The sequence below is a fragment of the Gopherus evgoodei genome, chromosome 13 (genome assembly GCF_007399415.2).
Source record: "Gopherus evgoodei ecotype Sinaloan lineage chromosome 13, rGopEvg1_v1.p, whole genome shotgun sequence".
NCBI lineage: Eukaryota > Metazoa > Chordata > Testudines > Testudinidae > Gopherus > Gopherus evgoodei.
This window is the reverse complement of record NC_044334.1, coordinates 32,571,855-32,590,560: the sequence shown is the minus strand read 5'-3', so window position 1 is coordinate 32,590,560 and position 18,706 is coordinate 32,571,855. Positions and strand designations below refer to the sequence as shown.

Sequence of the window (18,706 nt, the reverse complement as noted above, 5' to 3'; positions counted from 1 at the left end):
GGAAATTTTTCCTATTGTCCAACTTAAACCTCATGGGTATTCCTGGTGCTGCCATCCCAGTGGTATCAGCCATTTCAGTCAGTGCCTAGATAGATCCCCTCCTAACCTGGAGGTGTTGGGGTTGGAAACACAGACTGGTGTTTGATGATGCCTCTGGTTGCTGATGTGGTGGCTCTTTGTCATAAGCCCAGGAGGAGACTATCTTTCCTGCGTCAAGCCATAGCCACTGGGTCAGAGGGAGAGAAATTCTGCTGGGAGCTGAGGTGCCAGGTCCCTCTTGAATGACTCGGAGGAAGTGAGGCATTAGAAAGACCATAGCTGCTGCTGCCAGGAAGGGGATCAGCTTTCTGATCCTTGTGCTCAGATACAAAGGCTGCTAGGGATACAGCAGTGAAGGGTAGAAAGGACAGCAGCAGAGAGGCAGTTTGTGAGAGCATCCCCCCACTGCACCTGGGAGGTCTGCGTATCACTAGACGATGCCAATAGACAAAAAGCTGGCACCCTTCTGCCCCCACCCAGCTTCAGATCCAGAACTCTTCCTATGGGCCAGGCTTAGTGGAAGGGAGGCAGCTAGCTCTGCCTGAGACACTAGGCTGCAGTGTTGGGTGTCAGAGATAAGGGAGTCCTGTTACCAGCTGCTGCCCTCAACCTCAGGATCCATTTACAGGTTCCATTCATTATTCAGTGAGACGGGAATCTCAGCAGCAACCAGTCAGCACTCAGTGCTTAGCCCACTCCCCTTTCTCAAGAGAGAGAATGGACAAGGGAGGAATCCCCACTGGTACGGAGAGGGCACTGATGGGGGAAGTTCACACAGGTGAAGGAAATTACAGATTCCAAGGTCAGAAGGGACCATTGTGATCATCTAGTCCGATCGCCTGTATCGTACTGGCCAGAGACCAGCCCCTAGATAATTCCTAGAGCGGAGTGTTTGGAAAAACTTCCAATCCTGATTTAAAAATGGAGAGTGATAGAGACTCTAGCAGGAGGGGAGGGATAGCTCAGTGGTTTGAGCATTGGTCTGCTAAACTCAGGCTTGCAAGTTCAATCCTTGAGGAGGCCTTTTAGGGAGCTGGGGCAAAAATCTATCAGGGGATTGGTCCTGCTTTGAGCATGTGGTTAGACTAGATAACCTCCTGAGGTCCCTTCTAACACTGAGATTCTCTGATTCATTTTTTCTTTTTTCAGGGGAGGGAGAGCTCAGTGGTTCGAGCATTGGCCTGCTAAACCCAGGGTTGTGAACTCAATCCTTGAGGGGGCCATTTAGGGAATCTGGGGCAAAATCAGTACTTGGTCCTGCTAGTGAAGGCAGGGGGCTGGACTTGATGACCTTTCAGGGTCCCTTCCAGCTCCCTGAGAGAGAGATAGGACTCTGGGTAAATTGCTCTCACTGTTAAGAATGTACACCTCTCCTGTGTAACACTCTTAAAGGTGACAGGGAGGGCAGAGACCCCACACTGTTATGCTTATAAGAAGCACACAGGGTCTTTTTCAGGGGAAAAGGCAATACACCACATTTATTGAGATACAACAATTAGCATATGCATTCAATAACACACACAGTCCTGCCAGTCAATGTTATAGTTACCAGTCCATAGTCTGGATCAATCTAGTGGCCAGCTAGGTTGATCACAGGTAGGTAGGAGCCAAGTTCTGTTAGTCACAACACAATTCTCCAGGGAAGTCTTGGCAGGAGGAACCGGAAGTTTCATGGCAAGGCACCCTGTTTACATACTGATTTTCCTTCCTTGGGACCAATGAGTTTTGCACCATCATGCTGTAATCAATTGTTTGATGAGTGCTTGTTTTCTTAAATTGTTTTTCTCATCCTTTATCTTATTCTTTCATTAAGTCTCTCAGGGAGTTATCCCAGGCTGGTTTTGATCACAGCTATCTTGTCTTCATTGATAGGTGCCTGTCTCATCTTTAGAGTCATCAATCTGCCCTCCTCTGATATTTCAATAGGGACACGTTGCAGCCTCCTGGCACCCTGCGTTTGTCTCCAGTTCCTCTCTAGAACATCTGGTTCAGCAATGGCCTTCACACTTATCTCTTAACACCCATTCCTAATTCACATGCAAAACAGAATTAATTTACACAGAACATTTTGAACAGGAACATCAATTTGCAATGCAGAAGAAAAATGATCATGACATTCTTTGACTTATTTTAAAATGCTAAGCCTACAACAAAGTGGTGACCCTGAAACGTCTGTTACTGGCGTGAAATCAGTTCAGATACAGGATTATACAAAATACAAACATAAAATCCTACTACTACAACAGGCCTGGGCTCGCTCTCTCTCTCCCACCCACCCCCTCCCCCTTTGGTCTGCACACGGTAATGTTTTTGGAAGTATGAAGGGGCCTCAGTTTCAGTTTTTTGCCCTGAGCCGCCCAAAACCTTTGTGGGCCTTGCCTGGAGCTCAGCATTGCTGCAAGCAGCTGTCCCGTCCCCAGGTAGCATGTCTCCTTGTCCTGACACAGAGGACAGCATTGCTGCAATGCAGTCACTCACACACAGCTCCAGCCTCAGTGTCAGACCTTGAACCTGCCCATTCCCTCTGCTCCTGGGACTTCCAGAGAACTCATCCCTTGCAGGCTGTGGCTGGCGGTTTGCAGGTGCTGTACCCTTTTCACTTCCCTCTGGTCCCTGCTGGCTGGCTTGGGGCTTCCTAGAGAAGTTGAGGGGATCAGGCAGGAGGGGCTGTGCTTCCCAGGAAAAGTTGTATGCAACCTGGGCCTAGGGTGGGGTGGGGTGGTAAGAATGAGTGGTGTCCCTCTGGATCCAGGATCAGGTGCATCCCATGTGCCTATGAACTATGGAACTAGAGAGCAGCAGGAAACTGTCCCTGGGGAGGCTGGGTTGCAGGGCTCAAGAAGAGGAGAGCCCTTTCCTTGGCGAGCAGGTGAAAAGTTTACTGCCCCATGGATATCTATAAGGCTGTCCTGGCAGGTGCATGTCTGTGCAGTGCTGCCCCCTGTGGGAGTGAATCTGACGTGTGTGTCCTTCTGCTACCAGGTATGTAGACTTAGGCTATTTCTACACTGGAAACTTCAAAGAGCTCCCGCGGCAGTGTGGTCACGCACAAGCGTGGTAATCCACCTCCACGAGGGAATAGCTCCAGGCGCTCGGAGCCTGTCCACACTAGTGCTTTAAAGTGCTCAAAAGTGCTGTGTGATTTTTCACGCCCCCCCGAGCCAGCAAGTCAGAGCGCTATAAAATGTAAGTGTAGACAAGTCCTTAGACCAGGTTGTGTGTGTTTCTGGTCACCTCTGCCCCTGCTTGGATGGTTTGACTTTCATGTGTGTGCCTGTGTGCACAGGTGGCTCCAGGCCCCTGGAAATTAGTCTGAATGATGGATGCAGGTCCCCAAGCATGCTAGGCCTGTACACACCTAAAGAAAGCCACGGTCCCTGCCCTGATGAGTTTACAGTCTAAAGAGAGCGAGCTGAACAGGAGGGCAAAGTCAGAAGGCCTGGGACCCGCGTGACCAGGGGTGGCTCCAAGCACCAGCACGCCGAGTGTGTGCTTGGGGCAGCAAGCCACTGGGGGCACGCTGCCAGTTGCCATGAGGGCAGCAGGCAGGCCGCCTTCGGAGGGTCCGCTGGTCCTGCAGGAGGTCCGCCGAAGCCAGGGGACCAGCGGACCCTCTGCAGGCAAGCCGCCAAAGGCAGCCTGCCCGCTCTGCTTGGGGCAGCAAAATGCCTAGAGCTGCCCCTGTGCGTGACCCAGCGACGCACATCCCGTTACACACTTGCCATCTGTGTGGCAATGCTGGTCCCTCTGGGCTCAGATTGGCTGCTGTTGTCGCCCATGCATGCTGAACTGATTGGTGTGAGTGTAGGGTGAGGAGGGGGCTGTCTGGAGATATAGAAGATCAAATGGTTACAGCAGCTTCTCTGGACTCCACGGGCACAGCATGGGCTTCTTTAGCTGGCAGCGCCCATGCTCTTGTCTAGAGTCACTGAAGCATGCGGGTGGGTGCAGATTACTGTCCCCTTTTGCCTGCAAGCTGCTGTCTTTGCCATCCCTGTTGCGCCTCGGCTGATGCCTTAAGATAAGCAGTGCTTGGGCAGGAGGCCCTATGCAGCGTGTGGCTGGAAGTGAAGCTGGTGGCGAAGTAGGAGGAGGTGCTCCACCTGGAGCTGTGCTGTGCAGCGAGATGTGAAGCCAGTGACCTGAGCTGCATTTGTCCAGCCCTTGTGGGAATGTCATGGGATGCTCAGCCTTTGTTTCCACTACCCACGAGACTGCTACTGTTGCGGGCATGAGAAACAGCCTAGTGCCACCTGGTGGTGAGTCAGTTTCTGCTGCTGCCCACAGGAGAGAGCTTGGCCCCTGTGAGTATCAGCAACGCCCCTTCCATTCCTTGGCTTCCCCCAGCTTGAGCTGCTCCCCCCTCCAAGGGGCAGTCCCTCTTTGCACGCTGTGAGCAGCCTTTAAACACTCTGCAGGGACTCCTAGCGATAACGAGCCATAGTCGTGAAATAACAGCTTCCGCGAGAGAAAAGCAGGAGCAGAGCAGGTGGCAAAGTGCCCCAGAGTGAAAACCACTGGTTAATATAAAGATGACAGTTTAATGTTCTGTACCTCAGTGTAAACTGGTTGGGACTCACCACCCATGGCACCTCCTGCTAGTGATTTCAGGAATTAGCTTGATTCCAGTGGAGCATCCCCTCCTAGTGGTGTCCCATCCGTTGTTCTGCCCTCTGTTGGTGTCTCTGGAGCCACGTTGCTCCCTGCTCGGCAGCATCCTCTTTGAGGCCACTGCCCTCCAGCAGTGTCCCTTAGTCCATCTGGACCCCCTTCCAGTGATCAATGATCAGCAGTCCTCCACTCCAGCCACCATCTGCAACTCCACACCCCAAAGTCTAATCCCTCTTGTCAAGGATCTGGTGTAGGCTGTAACAGCCCCTCCCTACAGCCGATGGCTGGGTGTACTGCAAGGAGGGAGACCCAGGTCCATCCTCTACTCCCAGGGACCCCAGCCCAGGGGCCCTTTGGCATTAGCCTTGCTGTCCTCTTTCTTTTCCCTCCTCTGTCTGTTCCCCTGGGCTGCTTCCCCTACAGTCCCTTGCACCCGCTAGGCCCTTCCCTTCAGGGCCTGCAGCCTATGGGCTAGAGCCTTCTAGCCTCCCTGAGCCTGCCCAGCGGTGCACGGTGCTAGTCTCCCCCTTGGAGACTGACCTTCCCCTGTCAAAAGCCTGGGACAGACTGACTGCTCCAGCTCTGGGCAGCCTTTATATATGGGTGAGCCTGGCCCTGATTGGTTCCCTCCAATCTGGGCCCTGATTGGCTCCCCGTAAGCCCTTTTCTAATTGGCTCCCGGGCTGTGCAGGCTCCCTGGCCTGCCACAGCCCATCCTCCCACGGAGTGGGGCAGTGCGCCCCACTACACCCAGCCAGAAGAAAATGGGGCTGCGTCTAGATCCCGCCTGCTGGCCCACAGTGCTGTCCTTTGACGCTGCTGGGCCTGCCATCTCACACAGGGGAACTGACCTTCGCTGTGGCTGAGGGAGCAATCCAGGTCCTAATTATTGTATTCTTCCTGCCTATAGTCTAAACCAGACCCGAGGTCTAGCAAACACAGCCACCTTTCACCTGGAATTCATACTCACCCAAACACTCAGCTGGGCCCTTGCTCACTGTCACTGTCTGAAGATCTATTCAACACCCAGGTAAATTGAGACAAAAGGGGTCTGATTCCAGCCCAGCCAACAGCTCCCCCCACAACAAACTAGTGACCTTGGCACTCCAGCCTCCCTGCCAGGCTACATCCTACTCCTGACTCACTAGGGCACACCCAGAATTCTCTGGCCTTTGGACCTCATCCCACGGAGCCTGGAAGCCAGACTTTGCGGATCCATGAGCTTCCTTCCCACCCAAGGACTGGATCCCTAGATCATGCCCTAATCCACCTCCTGGGAACCTCTGCTGTGAATTTGTTCCTTACAGACCACCATGGTTAATGTACAGAAGGCTGTGCTCTGACAGACAGCTGGGCCGGAAGCTGCTCACTCAGTCATTTTTCTACAGCTATTTCATTAGAGCTAAATCTACTTTACTTAACAGAAAGAGAAGCTTCAGCAATGACTTGATCACAGCCTATAAGTAGCTACATGGGGAACAAATATTTAACAATGGGCTCTTCAGTCTAGCACACAACGGTCTAACATGATCCAATGGCTGGAAGTTGAAGCTAGACAAATTCTGACTGAAAATAAGATGTAAAGATTTAACAATGAGAGTAATTAACCATGGGAACAATTTCCCCAGAGGTGTGGTGATTCTCCATCCCTGGCAATTTTTAGATCAGGATTGGATGTTTTTCTAAAAGTTCTGTCCTAGGAACTCTTATGGAGCAGGTCTCTGCCCTTGTGAGACAGGAGGTCAGATGATAATGGTGGGACCTTCTGACCTTGGAATCTAGGACTCGCTCACCATTTCTGTAGCTCAAGCAGCTGCACTTGGCACATACGGGCTTGTTTTTACAATCCCAGCACTGTGTGCCTAAGCTACTTTTAATAGTTACCCTGGTCTTCTGGGGTTGAGGTTGCTGGTATTTCTCACCCTTAATGTGCCCGTGTTTTGTCTGGAAATTTCTCTAGGGTTTTTTTTAAGTGATTTAGAATTTATCCGTGAGAGGAGTCAGTGTGGGGGTCTTTAATCTGTCATTGTGTATGCAGGGCTCTCTAACTCCACCAGGTTCCCAGGGGACACTGAGTAGTGAGCCTGGGGACAGAAGGCCTGGAGCCTCACTTCCCAGGAGGCCTCTTAGAGGTTAGGGGGTTGCTGAAGCAGACTCAAGCCCTGTGGGAGTCCAGGGGAGCCTGAGGAAGAGCAGAAAGGAACGGGGTCTGCAGCAGGATTGCAGGCAGGCCCCATCACCCCTAGCGGCTGAGACATGCACTTATGAAGTATCAGTTGCTGTTTCTGATACCTTGCCAGTTGTTTTGTTGTCTGTTTGCAGCTGGTTGGAAAGGATCTCACCATCCAAGCAGCCAGGAGAAAGCAGGACCTGATGAGAGAGGTGACATGGTGAGATCAATTAGCTGTGTGTCCTTCTCAGCAGAGGACACTTTGGCAACAGGCCAAATATGTGAGGCTTCCCACAGGAAATAATTTAAATGTGTGCTTGAAAAACTGCTTGCTCCTTCATCCCATTCTTGAGTTTTTCAGGGGACTCCTTTGAGCCCAGAATGCTAGGAGGTGGTGTGTGATTTGGAGCAGTGGTTCTCAGCTTTCCCAGACTACTGTCCCCTTTCAGGAGTCTGATTTGTCTTGTATACCCCCAAGTTTCACCTCACTTACAAACTATTTGTTTACAAAATCAGACATAAAAATACAAAAGTATCACAGCCACACTATTACTGAAAAATTGCTTGCTTTCTTATGTTGTCTGTATGCTAGTGCTTTTTATGTAGCCTGTTGTAAAACTAGGCAAATATTTAGATCAGTTAATGTACCCCCTTGGAATCTATGAATTTATTAATTTTGTTAGAAAAATAATTTAAAAATAGAACTGGTCGAGAATTTTTGAACCATTTTTCATCAGAAAATGCTGATTTGTCAAACCTGAAAACCTTTGTGGGAAAAGGTCAGTTCTGACAAATGTCTTGTTTTGAACATTTTTTGGAAAAAGTGGTTTTGAAATTGTCAGAATGAAAAGTTCATTTTTTTGGTTTGGAACAATGTTCTGTTTCTAAATGTCAGCTAAGGAGAGTAAAAATGATAAAAATTATAAAGGTCAAAATTGAAATGAAACACTGAAATTATTGAAACAAAACATTGGGATTGACTCAGATTGTTGGGTTTTGCAAAAGATTTTGAAATTGTAACTTTTCGTCCTGATTTGGGAGAGGACATTTTTTTGAAATCTCAGCATTTTTCCCAGGGCAGGAAAACACTTTCCCTCCCAACTCTATTGAAAAATGACAATAGCCAACCTCAATTTGGCAGTTTGGTCGGAATGTTCTTTATCCCCCCCCCCCCCCCCCCCGTTTGATGTTCTTCCTTTGTCCCTGAGGGGTTGTCTGCACTGCCACTTAAGTCTAAGTAACTTATGTAGCTCAGGGGTGTGAAAAAGCCACCCCCCTGAATGATGCAAGTTACATCGACCTAAGCGCTGTCCATACCAGTGCTAAGCTGGTGGGAGACGCTCTCCCACCGACACAGCTTGTTGAGATGGAGTAATTATGCTGACGGGAGAGCATTCTCCCATCGGCACAGTGTGTCTTCACCAAATGCGCTACATCAGTACAAGTGTAGTGTAGACTAGCTCCGTGGCTCTCAACCCTTCCAGACTGCTGTACCCCTTTCAGGAGGCTGATTTGTCTTGCCTGCCCCCAAGTTTCACCTCACTTAAAAAACTACTTGCTTACAAAATCAGACCTAAAAATACAAAAGTGTCACAGCACACTATTGCTTGCTTTCTTATTTTTACCATATAATTATAAATAAATCAATTGGGAGTATAAATATTGTACTTACATTTCAGAATGTAGTACAGAGAGCAGTATAAACAAGTCATTTCTGTATGAAATTTTAGTTTGTACTGACTGCACTAGTGCTTTTTAAGTAAAACTAGGCAAATATCTAGATGAGCTGATGTACCCCCTGGAAGCCCTCTGCATCCCCCAGGGGTACATGTAACCTTGGTTGAGAACCACTGCACACCAGCCCGAAGATCTGCATACACAGGGCAGAGTCTGGTAGTATGTCTGTGGAACAAGCTATTACCATAGGACAGGGGTGGCCACCCTGGGGCTTTGGAGCCACATGAGGCTCTTCAGCTGTTAACATGCGGTTCCTTGTCTAGGCACCGATTCCAGGGCTGGAGCCACAGGCGCCAACTTTCCAATATGCCCAGGGGGTGCTCACTGCTCAACCCCTGGCTCTGCCCCAGGCCCGGCCCCCACTCCACCCCTTCCCGCCCCCTCCCCTGAGCCTGACGTGGCCTCGCTCCTCCCCCATCCCCCAGGAGCCTCCTGCACACCATGAAACAGCTGATCGGGAGGTGTGGGGAGGGAGGGGGAGGTGCTGATCAGTGGGACTGCTGGTGGGCGGGAGGTGCTGGGAGTGTGGGGATGGGGGAGCTGCTGGGGAGCTGCTGATGTATTACTGTGGCGCTTTGGCAACGCGCATTGGTAAATTCTGGCTCCTTCTCAGGCTCAGGTTGACCTCCCCTGCCATTGGAAATAACACTAACCCTTTCTGTCTCTAGGCATTTCTGGTGAACCCATCATCTGGGTATGTCAAGTGGCACTAACTCTACTGGTTGGTTTCCTGGTTGCCATAGATCAGTAAATTAACACCTCTGTGTACAGACAGTCCATCCCAAATGGAGTGATGGACTTTTAAGGCTAGCAGGGACCGGGGTTATCTGGTCTGATCTGTAGTATAACACAGGCGAGAGAGAATGTACCCATTTCTTCACATATGCCTTTGTTTCATTTCTTTGTTGCTCCTTTCCACTGCTTTGGCTGCTGCACCAAAACATTAGCATAAACCCACAACTTCTAACCACGCACACATTAACAACAATGGGCCAGATTTTCAGAAGAGCTCAGCTAGCAATAAGGAGCAGTGAGGGTAATTAACCATTGGCTCAGTCCACCAAGGGTTGTGGTGGATTCTCCATCGCATGCAATTTTTAGAGCAAGATTGGCTGTTTTTGTAGAAGCTCTGCTCTAGTTCAGGTGGGATGGATTCAGGGAAGTTCTCTGGCCTGTGTTATGCAGGAGCTTATGCTAGATGGTCACAGTTAACCCTGCTGGGGTAATAATCTAGGGATCAGACCTCTTTTCTTCCCAGTGATGTTTGTGTCCTCCACATCTCCTCTCTCTTTCCCGTCTAGGGTGACCATACAGCAAATGTGAAAAATCAGGACGGGGGTGGGGGATAATAGGAGCCTATATAAGAAAAAGACCCAAAAATCAGGACTGTCCCTATAAAATCAGGACATCTGGTCACCCTATTCCCATCCCTTCTACCTTGGCCATCCTCTCACTCTCTCTGTCTGTCTCTAGAGAGTTACTGAAGCTTATCTCTGGTTGCCTGCCTCCCTAATTGCTCCTCTCTCTGGGATTTGCAGGTGACCGCAATGCTGCAGAAGAAGCAGCACTGGAGGTCCATGTGCAAGGGGCTTGTTCTGGGAACTGTCCTGACGAGCTTCATGCTGCTGCTGTACTCCTATGTGATTCCACCCCTGCAAGTCAGCACGATGGAGTGAGTGAGTCCCTCCTTGCCATAGGGTCTGGGCTTTCTCTAGAACAGCTCCTTTCCATCCGCTCAGAAATGTTGGCTCCAGAGGTGGGGAAGGGCTGGCTCAGGGGATTGGCAGGTGGGGTACGGAGCCACATTGGGTCAGCTCCAGCCCAGGTGGATTCAATCAAGGAGTGAAATGGTACCTCTACACTGCAAAGAAAACCTCCCAGCAGTGAGTCTCAGAGCCCACGTCCACTGACTCAGGCTCACGCCACAGGGCTAAAAATAGCAGTGCAGATGTTCCCGCTGGGGCTGGAGCCTGAGCTCTGAGACACACATTCCTGGCTGGGTTTCAGAGCCTGGGCTCCAGTCTGAGCCCTGGCACCTCCACAGCTATTGTTAGCCTTTTCTCACAAGCCCAAGTTGGCTGCCCTGGGCTCTGAGACTTGCTGCCACTGAGGGGTTTTGTAGTGTAGTCATCCTGAAAGTTGTCATCTGTGTGAAGTCAACTGGGGGGCTCAGTCCAGTTCTACTGGACAAGGATAAATGTCACAAAACAACACCCCAGTTCTCAGAAGAGAGCCCATGGCTGGAAGAGCTCCCATGACAAAGTTGAGCCCCCTTGGCTGAGAGGCTTGCTCAGCTGCCTCTGCCTGTGATGGGCCATTCTGATCTGGGAGCCATTACCCACCTGCTTTCTTACTTGCACACCTTTGAGAGCTACAGATGCAAAGTGCTGCATTAGAGCTTGCTATTGATGTATAATTATTATCTAGCCATGGTGGACAGTGGTAGATGGACAGTCCTGCCTTGGCCAGGTCCCTTCTAAAGGAGAGTTCAATCTCCCATCTCACTAAATTATCTTGAAGCTGCCGACAAGAGGCCAGTGGGTGCCAGTCATGGTGGAGGCATTTCTGATGGGGATGCGTGTGTTAGAACTGGGCTGAGACGCACCAGTCTTATTGCACATGGGAACAGCCACCAGATTGTACACACACCAGGGTAGCAATAGCTCCATCCATTACAGCCTCCGATCACAATGTCCTCCCCAGTCCCTGGGCTTCTCACACTGAGCCTGAGCTATCCTCATCCTAGAAGCAGCTCTCTGTGCTCTGTGCCACATGCTCTATATCTCAAATGGGAAGGGAAAGGACAATTGCTGGCGCAGAAATGGCAGAACGGTGAAAACCTCCAGGCTTCTGCTGAGTCACAGGGACAAACTCCTCCTTCTCCCTGGGGTACATGGAGGGGCTGTCACAGAGATGGAATGATAAGGGCTGCACTGTTGCAGCATTAGAGCCAATATGGGGCCGTGTTGAAGACTAAGGAACATTCCCTCGCCAATGAGAGACAGCCTGGTCCCCACCTTAATCAATACGGGGGTAGGGTGAGGTTTAGTTTGACCCTGTGTGTCCCCCCACCCCTCCCGGCAGCAGGGATCAGTGGGGTTTGCCCACTTTAAAAAACGGCTACTCCAAGGAGAGGTTTCAGAGACTCTAATAAGTCCACCAGGGACTTTGCCATTGCTAGTGATTTTATGTGGAAGGTGCTCAGATCCTACAGTGATGGGCAGCAGGATAAAACTCTTGACATAGATCAATAGGTAGATTCAGAATAGGGAAGATCAGACTTGATGAGTGGGTGTTTGCTGCCATACACAGATTTAACCTGGTGAAGGGGAGAGGAGACAAAATCCAACAGCTTCAGTTATTGCAAGTGCCAAAGGTTCCATGAGCCAGCCAGAAAAGCCCCTGAATGAAGGGAAGGGGCTGGATTCCAGTCTGTGTCACCCTGGTGTAAATCCGTAGTAACTCCAGTGAAATCCTCACTGACTTACTGTTTACCTCGCTGTTCCTGACAGGTGCTGGCCTCAGGCTGCCATGATTCTCTGAAAGGACAAACTTGCTTTCAAATCTTGGGGCCAAATTGTGACTTCAGATTGGTGGCAGTTGAAGGCAGACTTTGGTTCACTAAATTCGTACCAAAGGATGTCAGCTCCCGGGGATTTGTTGGCTTGGGAGTGGGGAATGGAGCGTGGAGCCTTTCGCCCCAGCCATTGTTTCTAGTCAAGCCCAGGACAGCAGGGTGGAATGGAAGTTAGGAGCCTAACTCCTTTTGAGCATCCCCCATAGTGACTAAAGTGGCTCTCCTCTGATGGCTGTACAGTGGCCAGGGTTACTTACAGTGATGTCAGGCTAGTTCCTACTGAGCAGGTGTGCACATCACCCCTGCACTTATTGGCCCTCTTGCTGGCAATGATAGCAAAGAGGCTGAGCACGGAATGGGCCATTGGCCTAGCCCAGGTACTTCAGGAAGAGGCCCTGTCAAAACAGTTATACAGGGCTTGGTTTCCTCTCCACCCCACAGCTGGTCCCTCAGTGCGGGCAGCGTGTGCCGGGGAGCCTGCTGTGTGGCTGTCTGTGCTGTACCCATTCAGGGGATCAGCAGAGGACTCTCATGCCCAGAGCCCTTGAGCCAGCACCTTTCCCCAGAGCTGAACTCCCTCGGAAAGGAATGGCTCTTTTCTGCAGGACCCTCATGGCTGATCTGGTCTGATCTGAGGGGGGATTTGATAGCTGCTTTCAACTACCTGAAAGGGGGTTCCAAAGAGGATGGAGCTAGACTGTTCTCAGTGGTAGCAGATGACAGAACAAGGAGTAATGGTCTCAAGTTGCAGGGGGGAGGGTTAGGTGGATATTAGGAAAAACTTTTTCACCAGGAGGGTGGTGAAGCACTGGAATGAGTTACCTAGGGAGGTGGTGGAATCTCCTTCCTTACAGGTTTTTAAGGTCAGGCTTGACAAAGCCCTGGCTGGGATGATTTAGTTGGGGGTTGGTCCTGCTTTGAGCAGGGGGTTGGACTAGATACCTCCTGAGGTCCCTTCCAACCCTGATATTCTATGATTCTATGATTGTGGTGGCTGACCAAAGCCAGTGCAGAGATCCAGCCCTCATGGATGTGCCTGTTCTTTCCTTTCCTCCAGGATTCCTATCCCTTACTCCTGCTCCTCCTATCCTGCCCAGGCCAGGGTGCCAGATGTGGCGAACAGCACCCACAGTCCCCCAGGGCAAGGGTGTCTGCCCAAGCTGGACATCATGTTCATGAAGACACACAAGACAGCCAGCAGCACCATCCTAAACATCCTTTTCCGCTTTGGTGAGAAGCACCGCCTTAAGTTCGCCTTCCCCAATGGCCGCAATGACTTCTTCTACCCCTCCTACTTTGAACGCAGCCAGGTCCAGGACTACCAGCCCGGCATGTGTTTCAATATCATTTGCAACCACATGCGCTTCCAGTACCAGGAGGTGCGCAAGCTACTGCCAGCTGACACCATCTTTCTGACAGTGCTGCGGGACCCCGCCTACCTCTTTGAGTCCTCCTTCCACTACTTTGGGCGCATCATCCCCCTCACCTGGAAGCTGCAAGGTGAGGACAAGCTGGCAGAATTCCTCCGTGATCCATGGCACTACTATGATCCTAACGGGTTCAATGCTCACTACCTCCAGAACCTGCTCTTCTTTGACCTAGGCTATGACAACAACATGAATGCCAACAGCCCCTTGGTGGACCAGTACATCCAAGAGATCGACCAACATTTCCATCTGGTCATGCTGTTGGAGTACTTCGATGAGTCCCTAGTGCTCCTGAAGGACCTGTTGTGCTGGGAGCTGGAGGACATCCTCTACTTCAAGCTCAATGCCCGCAAGGACTCCACTGTCTCCAAGATGACGGGTGAGCTCTATGAGAAGGCCACCTACTGGAACCTCATTGACGCCAAGCTCTACCGCTACTTCAATACCACCTTCTGGCGCAAGGTGGAGGCCTATGGGTGGGAGCGAATGGCCAGGGACGTGGCTGAGCTGCACCGGGAGAACGAGAAGATGAAAAGCATCTGCATCGATGGAGGGCGCCCTGTGGATGCCAATGCCATCCAGGAGTCCTCCATGCAGCCATGGCAGCCGCTGGGCCAGAAGTCCATCTTGGGTTACAACTTGAAGAAGAAGATAAACAAGAAGCACCGGAAGCTGTGCCGCAAGATGCTGACACCCGAGATCCAGTACCTGACCGACCTGGGCGTCAACCTCTGGATCACCAAGCTCTGGAGCCATGTGCGGGAGTTTTTAAAGTGGTAACATGTGAACTGCAGCTGTCCCCAACTCCCTCCCCTCCGCTGTCCCCATCCCCACCCAAGAGAAGAACCAAGTGATTTCATTTTAATTTCTTCCTTACGTCTGTTGGCTGGATAGGGGACATGACGCATCATCAATGATCAGAACTGGCTTGAGGCTCCAACAGGGAATAGTAAGCTAGAGACCACACCTCCCACCCCCTATTCTGGAGATCTGGTTACACAGGAGAGAAGAGGAGCCTCTGACACTTGCAAGTGGACATTCACTGGGGTGTGAGTAAGGAAAGAGTCAGTTGGCCAATCCTCCCCCCACCTAGTTCCTCAACACCATCAGTCTGGGGTGCTCCTGGGTCAGTTTCCACCACTGCATCCTCAGGTCAGTGCTGCACCACTCAGTCCAGCCACCTTAGCCTGCTCCCCTGAATGAGCTGAGGGCAGGCCCTGGGGAGCACGACCTGGACACGGGACACTAGAACTGATTACAGTATCTTACTAGTTGTTTGGGGGTTGCTTTTCCCAATGTTTTTTTCCCTTCTATTTGAAAGCTTTGGGAGCAGCGTCTGTGACAGCGGGATCCCAGCCCGGGTCCGTCACTCATGTTAATAGCATTATATGTGTCACAGTGTAAAGAGACAACTATAGGAGTTGCAAGTGTGTGTGTGTGTTTGTACTGATGGCTGAGTTTCTGTGCTGCACACTGATGAGTGTATGCTTTAATGTGTATGTGTTACTCCAGCTGCAAGAATGTATGTGCAATGCATTGCAATGTGTGAAGGAATCTCGGGGGGATGGGGGATGTCAGATGTGTTATACTGTATGTTCTGGGTGTGAGTGCGCTTGTGAACAATACATTACTCTGTGTGTGTGTGTGTGTGTAAATAGTGCATGACAGTAAACATTGGAATTAAGGGGGGGATGGCCAGTATATTTGCTGGTGGCTGGGGGGGAGCCTTAGTCTGTTACATGACAGGATTCTCTCTGTGTGTAAGAGACTAATCTGTTACACTGTGTATATGTTGTGTGAACAGTACTCTGCAGCAAACATTGGTCTCTCTAGGTGTGTCTCTATGTCACTGTGTGTATCAGTGTGTGCAGGGTGTGTGTACAGGAATCTGTGCATGATTGACATGTGGTGGCTGTGTACAGTACAGTGAATGTCCAGATCTTGTCTAGGGGATGTAAGAGATGGATGTGTGTGTGTGTGTGTGTGAGACAGAGAGAGAGAGAGCGAGCGAGCGACAGAGAGCACAACCTGTTCTTGGGTGTATTGGGATCTGTGTGCATATTTCACTCAGTGTGTGAGAATGTGACCAGCCTGTTTGCCTGCGTATCTGTTTAGAGCTGCACAAGTCACACTATGGCTGATACACCAGACAACACTCAGCACTCTGTCCATTCTAGAGACAGCTGTTTGCACTGATTCATACTGGCCTAGAGACGGTCAGTTCCATGTAGACCATATACAGTCTGTGTGTGAAGGTTAATATGTGTCTACATGCTAGTTTTTATCTGCATCAGAGGGCTTAGTTGGCCACAGTAGTCTTCTACCTGCACTGACTCAGACAAGTCCATATATGGAAAATAATGCCCAAGGCAGCGGTCCTTAAATACATTAAGATGGCCAATGTGGCACATTTAATTAAACTGGTTCTCCCATAGCATTGATTTTGAACAGTCTATGCATGAGTCATACCGCTCTGAGAGGTATATATTACCAGCTCAAGCTGCACCTAGCTCAACCTCTATGTACATGTTTTTATGGCGTTCAGTCTATAGTTGGCCATCGGTCCTTATAGCACATTATTAACTAGCAGCCAGCAAAATGATGTTATTGTTTGAAGCAGCATCAACACTTGAGTTTCGGGCATGTATAAAAACCCCACTACACAAGCCTTCTCTGGTTTGGTTTGTGGTCCTTGAATTTTTAACCAGCCTGGCAGGTTCAAAGCAAAAGAAAAGAGATGATGAAAGTCCTTTCAGGGTGTCTGTCAACAAAATCCTGGCCTCCAACAGCTGTTGCCTGTGGAGCTTTCACTGCATGAACCTGGCCACTGTCAGATCCTTTGCTGCGGGGGTCTCAGGCCTAGGGCTAGACACTGGACAGTAGGTTTCCACTGTAATCCATAGCTCCAGTTGCCCTGTGTGTATCATTCCCTGAGCCAGCATGGGCTCAGTGCTCCAAGCTTCCCATCTTCCTGTTGGACCATGGCTGGTTGGCCCTCAGCAGAGCAAAGCGTGTTCTCTTCCTGCCTCCATACCACCAGTTAGAGGGTCCCATGGTGCCCCTCCCTAGAGGGGAGGCTGGGCATGAGCCATGGAATCTGGTGAGAACTGGTGGGGGTACAGGGAGGGCTTGGAAGAGAGGCTGAGGGTGCAGGACAGCATGTTCCCTGCTTTCTGTTCTTGCTTTGACGCTTGGCTGGGGTGGGGAGTCCAGAGGGAGCAGGAGACAAGCTCCCAGCGGCTTCTATGCTTATGACCCCTCACAATGAGCCACCCGCTAACCCTGCAGCCACTGCACCTCTCTGCAGGAGAATGGGACAGAGCCAAAGGGCGATGGGACCCAACTAGGGTGTTTAGTATGAGGGCGATGCAGGGGGATCAATGTGGGGAGGGACTGGGCTGAGCAGCAGCCATCATGGACGTGTTAGGAGGGAGCCAGCGAGCAGGGAGGGGCCCGAGGATGGTGCAGCTAGAGGCACATCTCATTGGGCTACCTAGGGAGTAACCAGAGCACCAGGCCTGGAACCGGGTGGAAGCAGCCCAGCTGCACAGAGGCAAGGAGGGAGGGTGGCAAGAGCAGACTGAGGGCAGCCTTTTGAGGGAGCACTGTCTGAAGAGGGGAGGGGTGGGGAGAGCCCCTGCTTGGCGCTAAATCCCCCAGCTTTACAGCCCAGCTATCACCACGAGCTTGGACTCTGGGATTGCAGCAGCTGGAGACTCCCTGGCGGTGGGGGAGTGGGACAAGATTCCAGTCACCCCCCAGCAACACCAGGAATTTCCAGCAGGGGAGAACTCACCTGTCCTGCATTCGCAGCCCAGGGTCCTCTGCCCCCACCCCATGGACTCAACCTCCCGTGGCTGCAGGGGAGCTGGGGTGGCTCTACCGGCACAGTGCTTGGTTCACACCAGGGGCAGCAGTTCGAGGAGTGACAAGAGGCCCAGTGAGAGCAGGGCAAGCGCTAAAGGCCTCTCCCCCCACCGCCCATATGCAGCTGCTGGCAAAGGGGTCCTCTGCCGAATCTGCAGCCCAGGGTGTTCCAGAGGGGGCATGGCGGGGATTGGGTGCGGTGGCGTGTGGCATTGGCAAAGGAGCTGGTTGCAGGCAGCTGGAAGATGGGAGCCGGGGTGATGCCCCCACCCCCCAAGACAACTGCTTGGAGCATAGGCCGCAGGTTCATGGGGCCGTGCTGGAGAGAGCCTTGCCTCACAGACAGGACTTGGGGGGCATGTTAGGGTGAGAGCAGGCAGCTTGAGGGAAGTCTGGTCCCTGTCTCTCCCCTGTGAGTGGACTTTAGGAGGCAATGGCTGGTCCTGGGCCCCGTCTGCCCTGGCCCCCGTCTTTAGTTCTCAGCAGCATCTCCAGGGCTGTGGCAGAAGCGTGAGGGCAACCCCTAACTGGCTACTGCAGAGCACAGTGCAGTGCTGCATCCTCGGGGTGACCTATGGGACAGCAGTGCCAGCGCACCCTCAGATGCAGAAGGAGCTGTGCAGGCGGGGATCTGTGGTCCTCATGCACAGCCCATGTGCTTTAAAGCAGAAGGTAACCCCAGACCTTGCTGTCAGACGGCATCCTTCCTCCCCCAGCCACAGCAGTTGGGTGCCGTCGATACTCCTTGGCAGGAGGGTGTCTAATGTTCTGCTCTGCTTGGAAAGACAGGGACTAAAATTACCATTTTGTATGACAATTATACTGTATATTTGACAGTTTTTAATATATGAACCATTCAGCTGTTCTCATTGTGGTCTCTTTCTTTTCCCCTGGGGGCTGACAGAGGGGTCCCGGCCCCATTAGCAATGGATGGAGACCCACTGGGGGCAGCAGCCTCAGGGGATGGGGGGGATCTGGCCCAAGGGACAAGTCTGTCTCCATTGATCACAAAGGGCAGATTGATTTCATTTTCTCCCTCCTGACCTCCTCTGCTCAGGCCTGACCTCCCAAGAGGAAATCCCAGGAAAGTGGACGGAGAGCAAGTGGGCACTGCCTTATTCCTGGATCCTGAGCAGCTATCCCTGGCTACTCCTGCTGGAAAGGGCTTTTCCAGCTGGGTTGCCCCCTCTCTGACTCTTTCTGCCATTGCTGCCCTACTGCAGTTCCTCAGCAATTCCCCCTTGCTGATACCCAATTCCTGGATCCATTTCCAGGCAG

General features: G+C 51.4%; 1 protein-coding gene across 4 annotated transcripts in view; it reads left to right on the top strand.

Moving 5' to 3' along the window:
- Positions 1-18,292, top strand: part of GAL3ST1 (galactose-3-O-sulfotransferase 1) — a 40,169-nt gene extending 21,877 nt beyond the window's left edge. For 2 of the 4 annotated variants that reach the window (XM_030583150.1, XM_030583151.1), the window contains 3 exons: positions 6,973-7,040; positions 10,096-10,229; positions 13,192-18,292. In XM_030583150.1, coding sequence (XP_030439010.1) covers positions 7,038-7,040; positions 10,096-10,229; positions 13,192-14,341 — 1,287 coding nt within the window. In that variant the 5' untranslated portion in view covers positions 6,973-7,037 and the 3' untranslated portion in view covers positions 14,342-18,292. The remainder of the gene's footprint in view (positions 1-6,972; positions 7,041-10,095; positions 10,230-13,191) is intronic. The other 2 variants (XM_030583152.1, XM_030583153.1) reach the window with 2 other exon arrangements.
- The last annotated feature ends 414 nt before the right edge of the window (positions 18,293-18,706 follow it).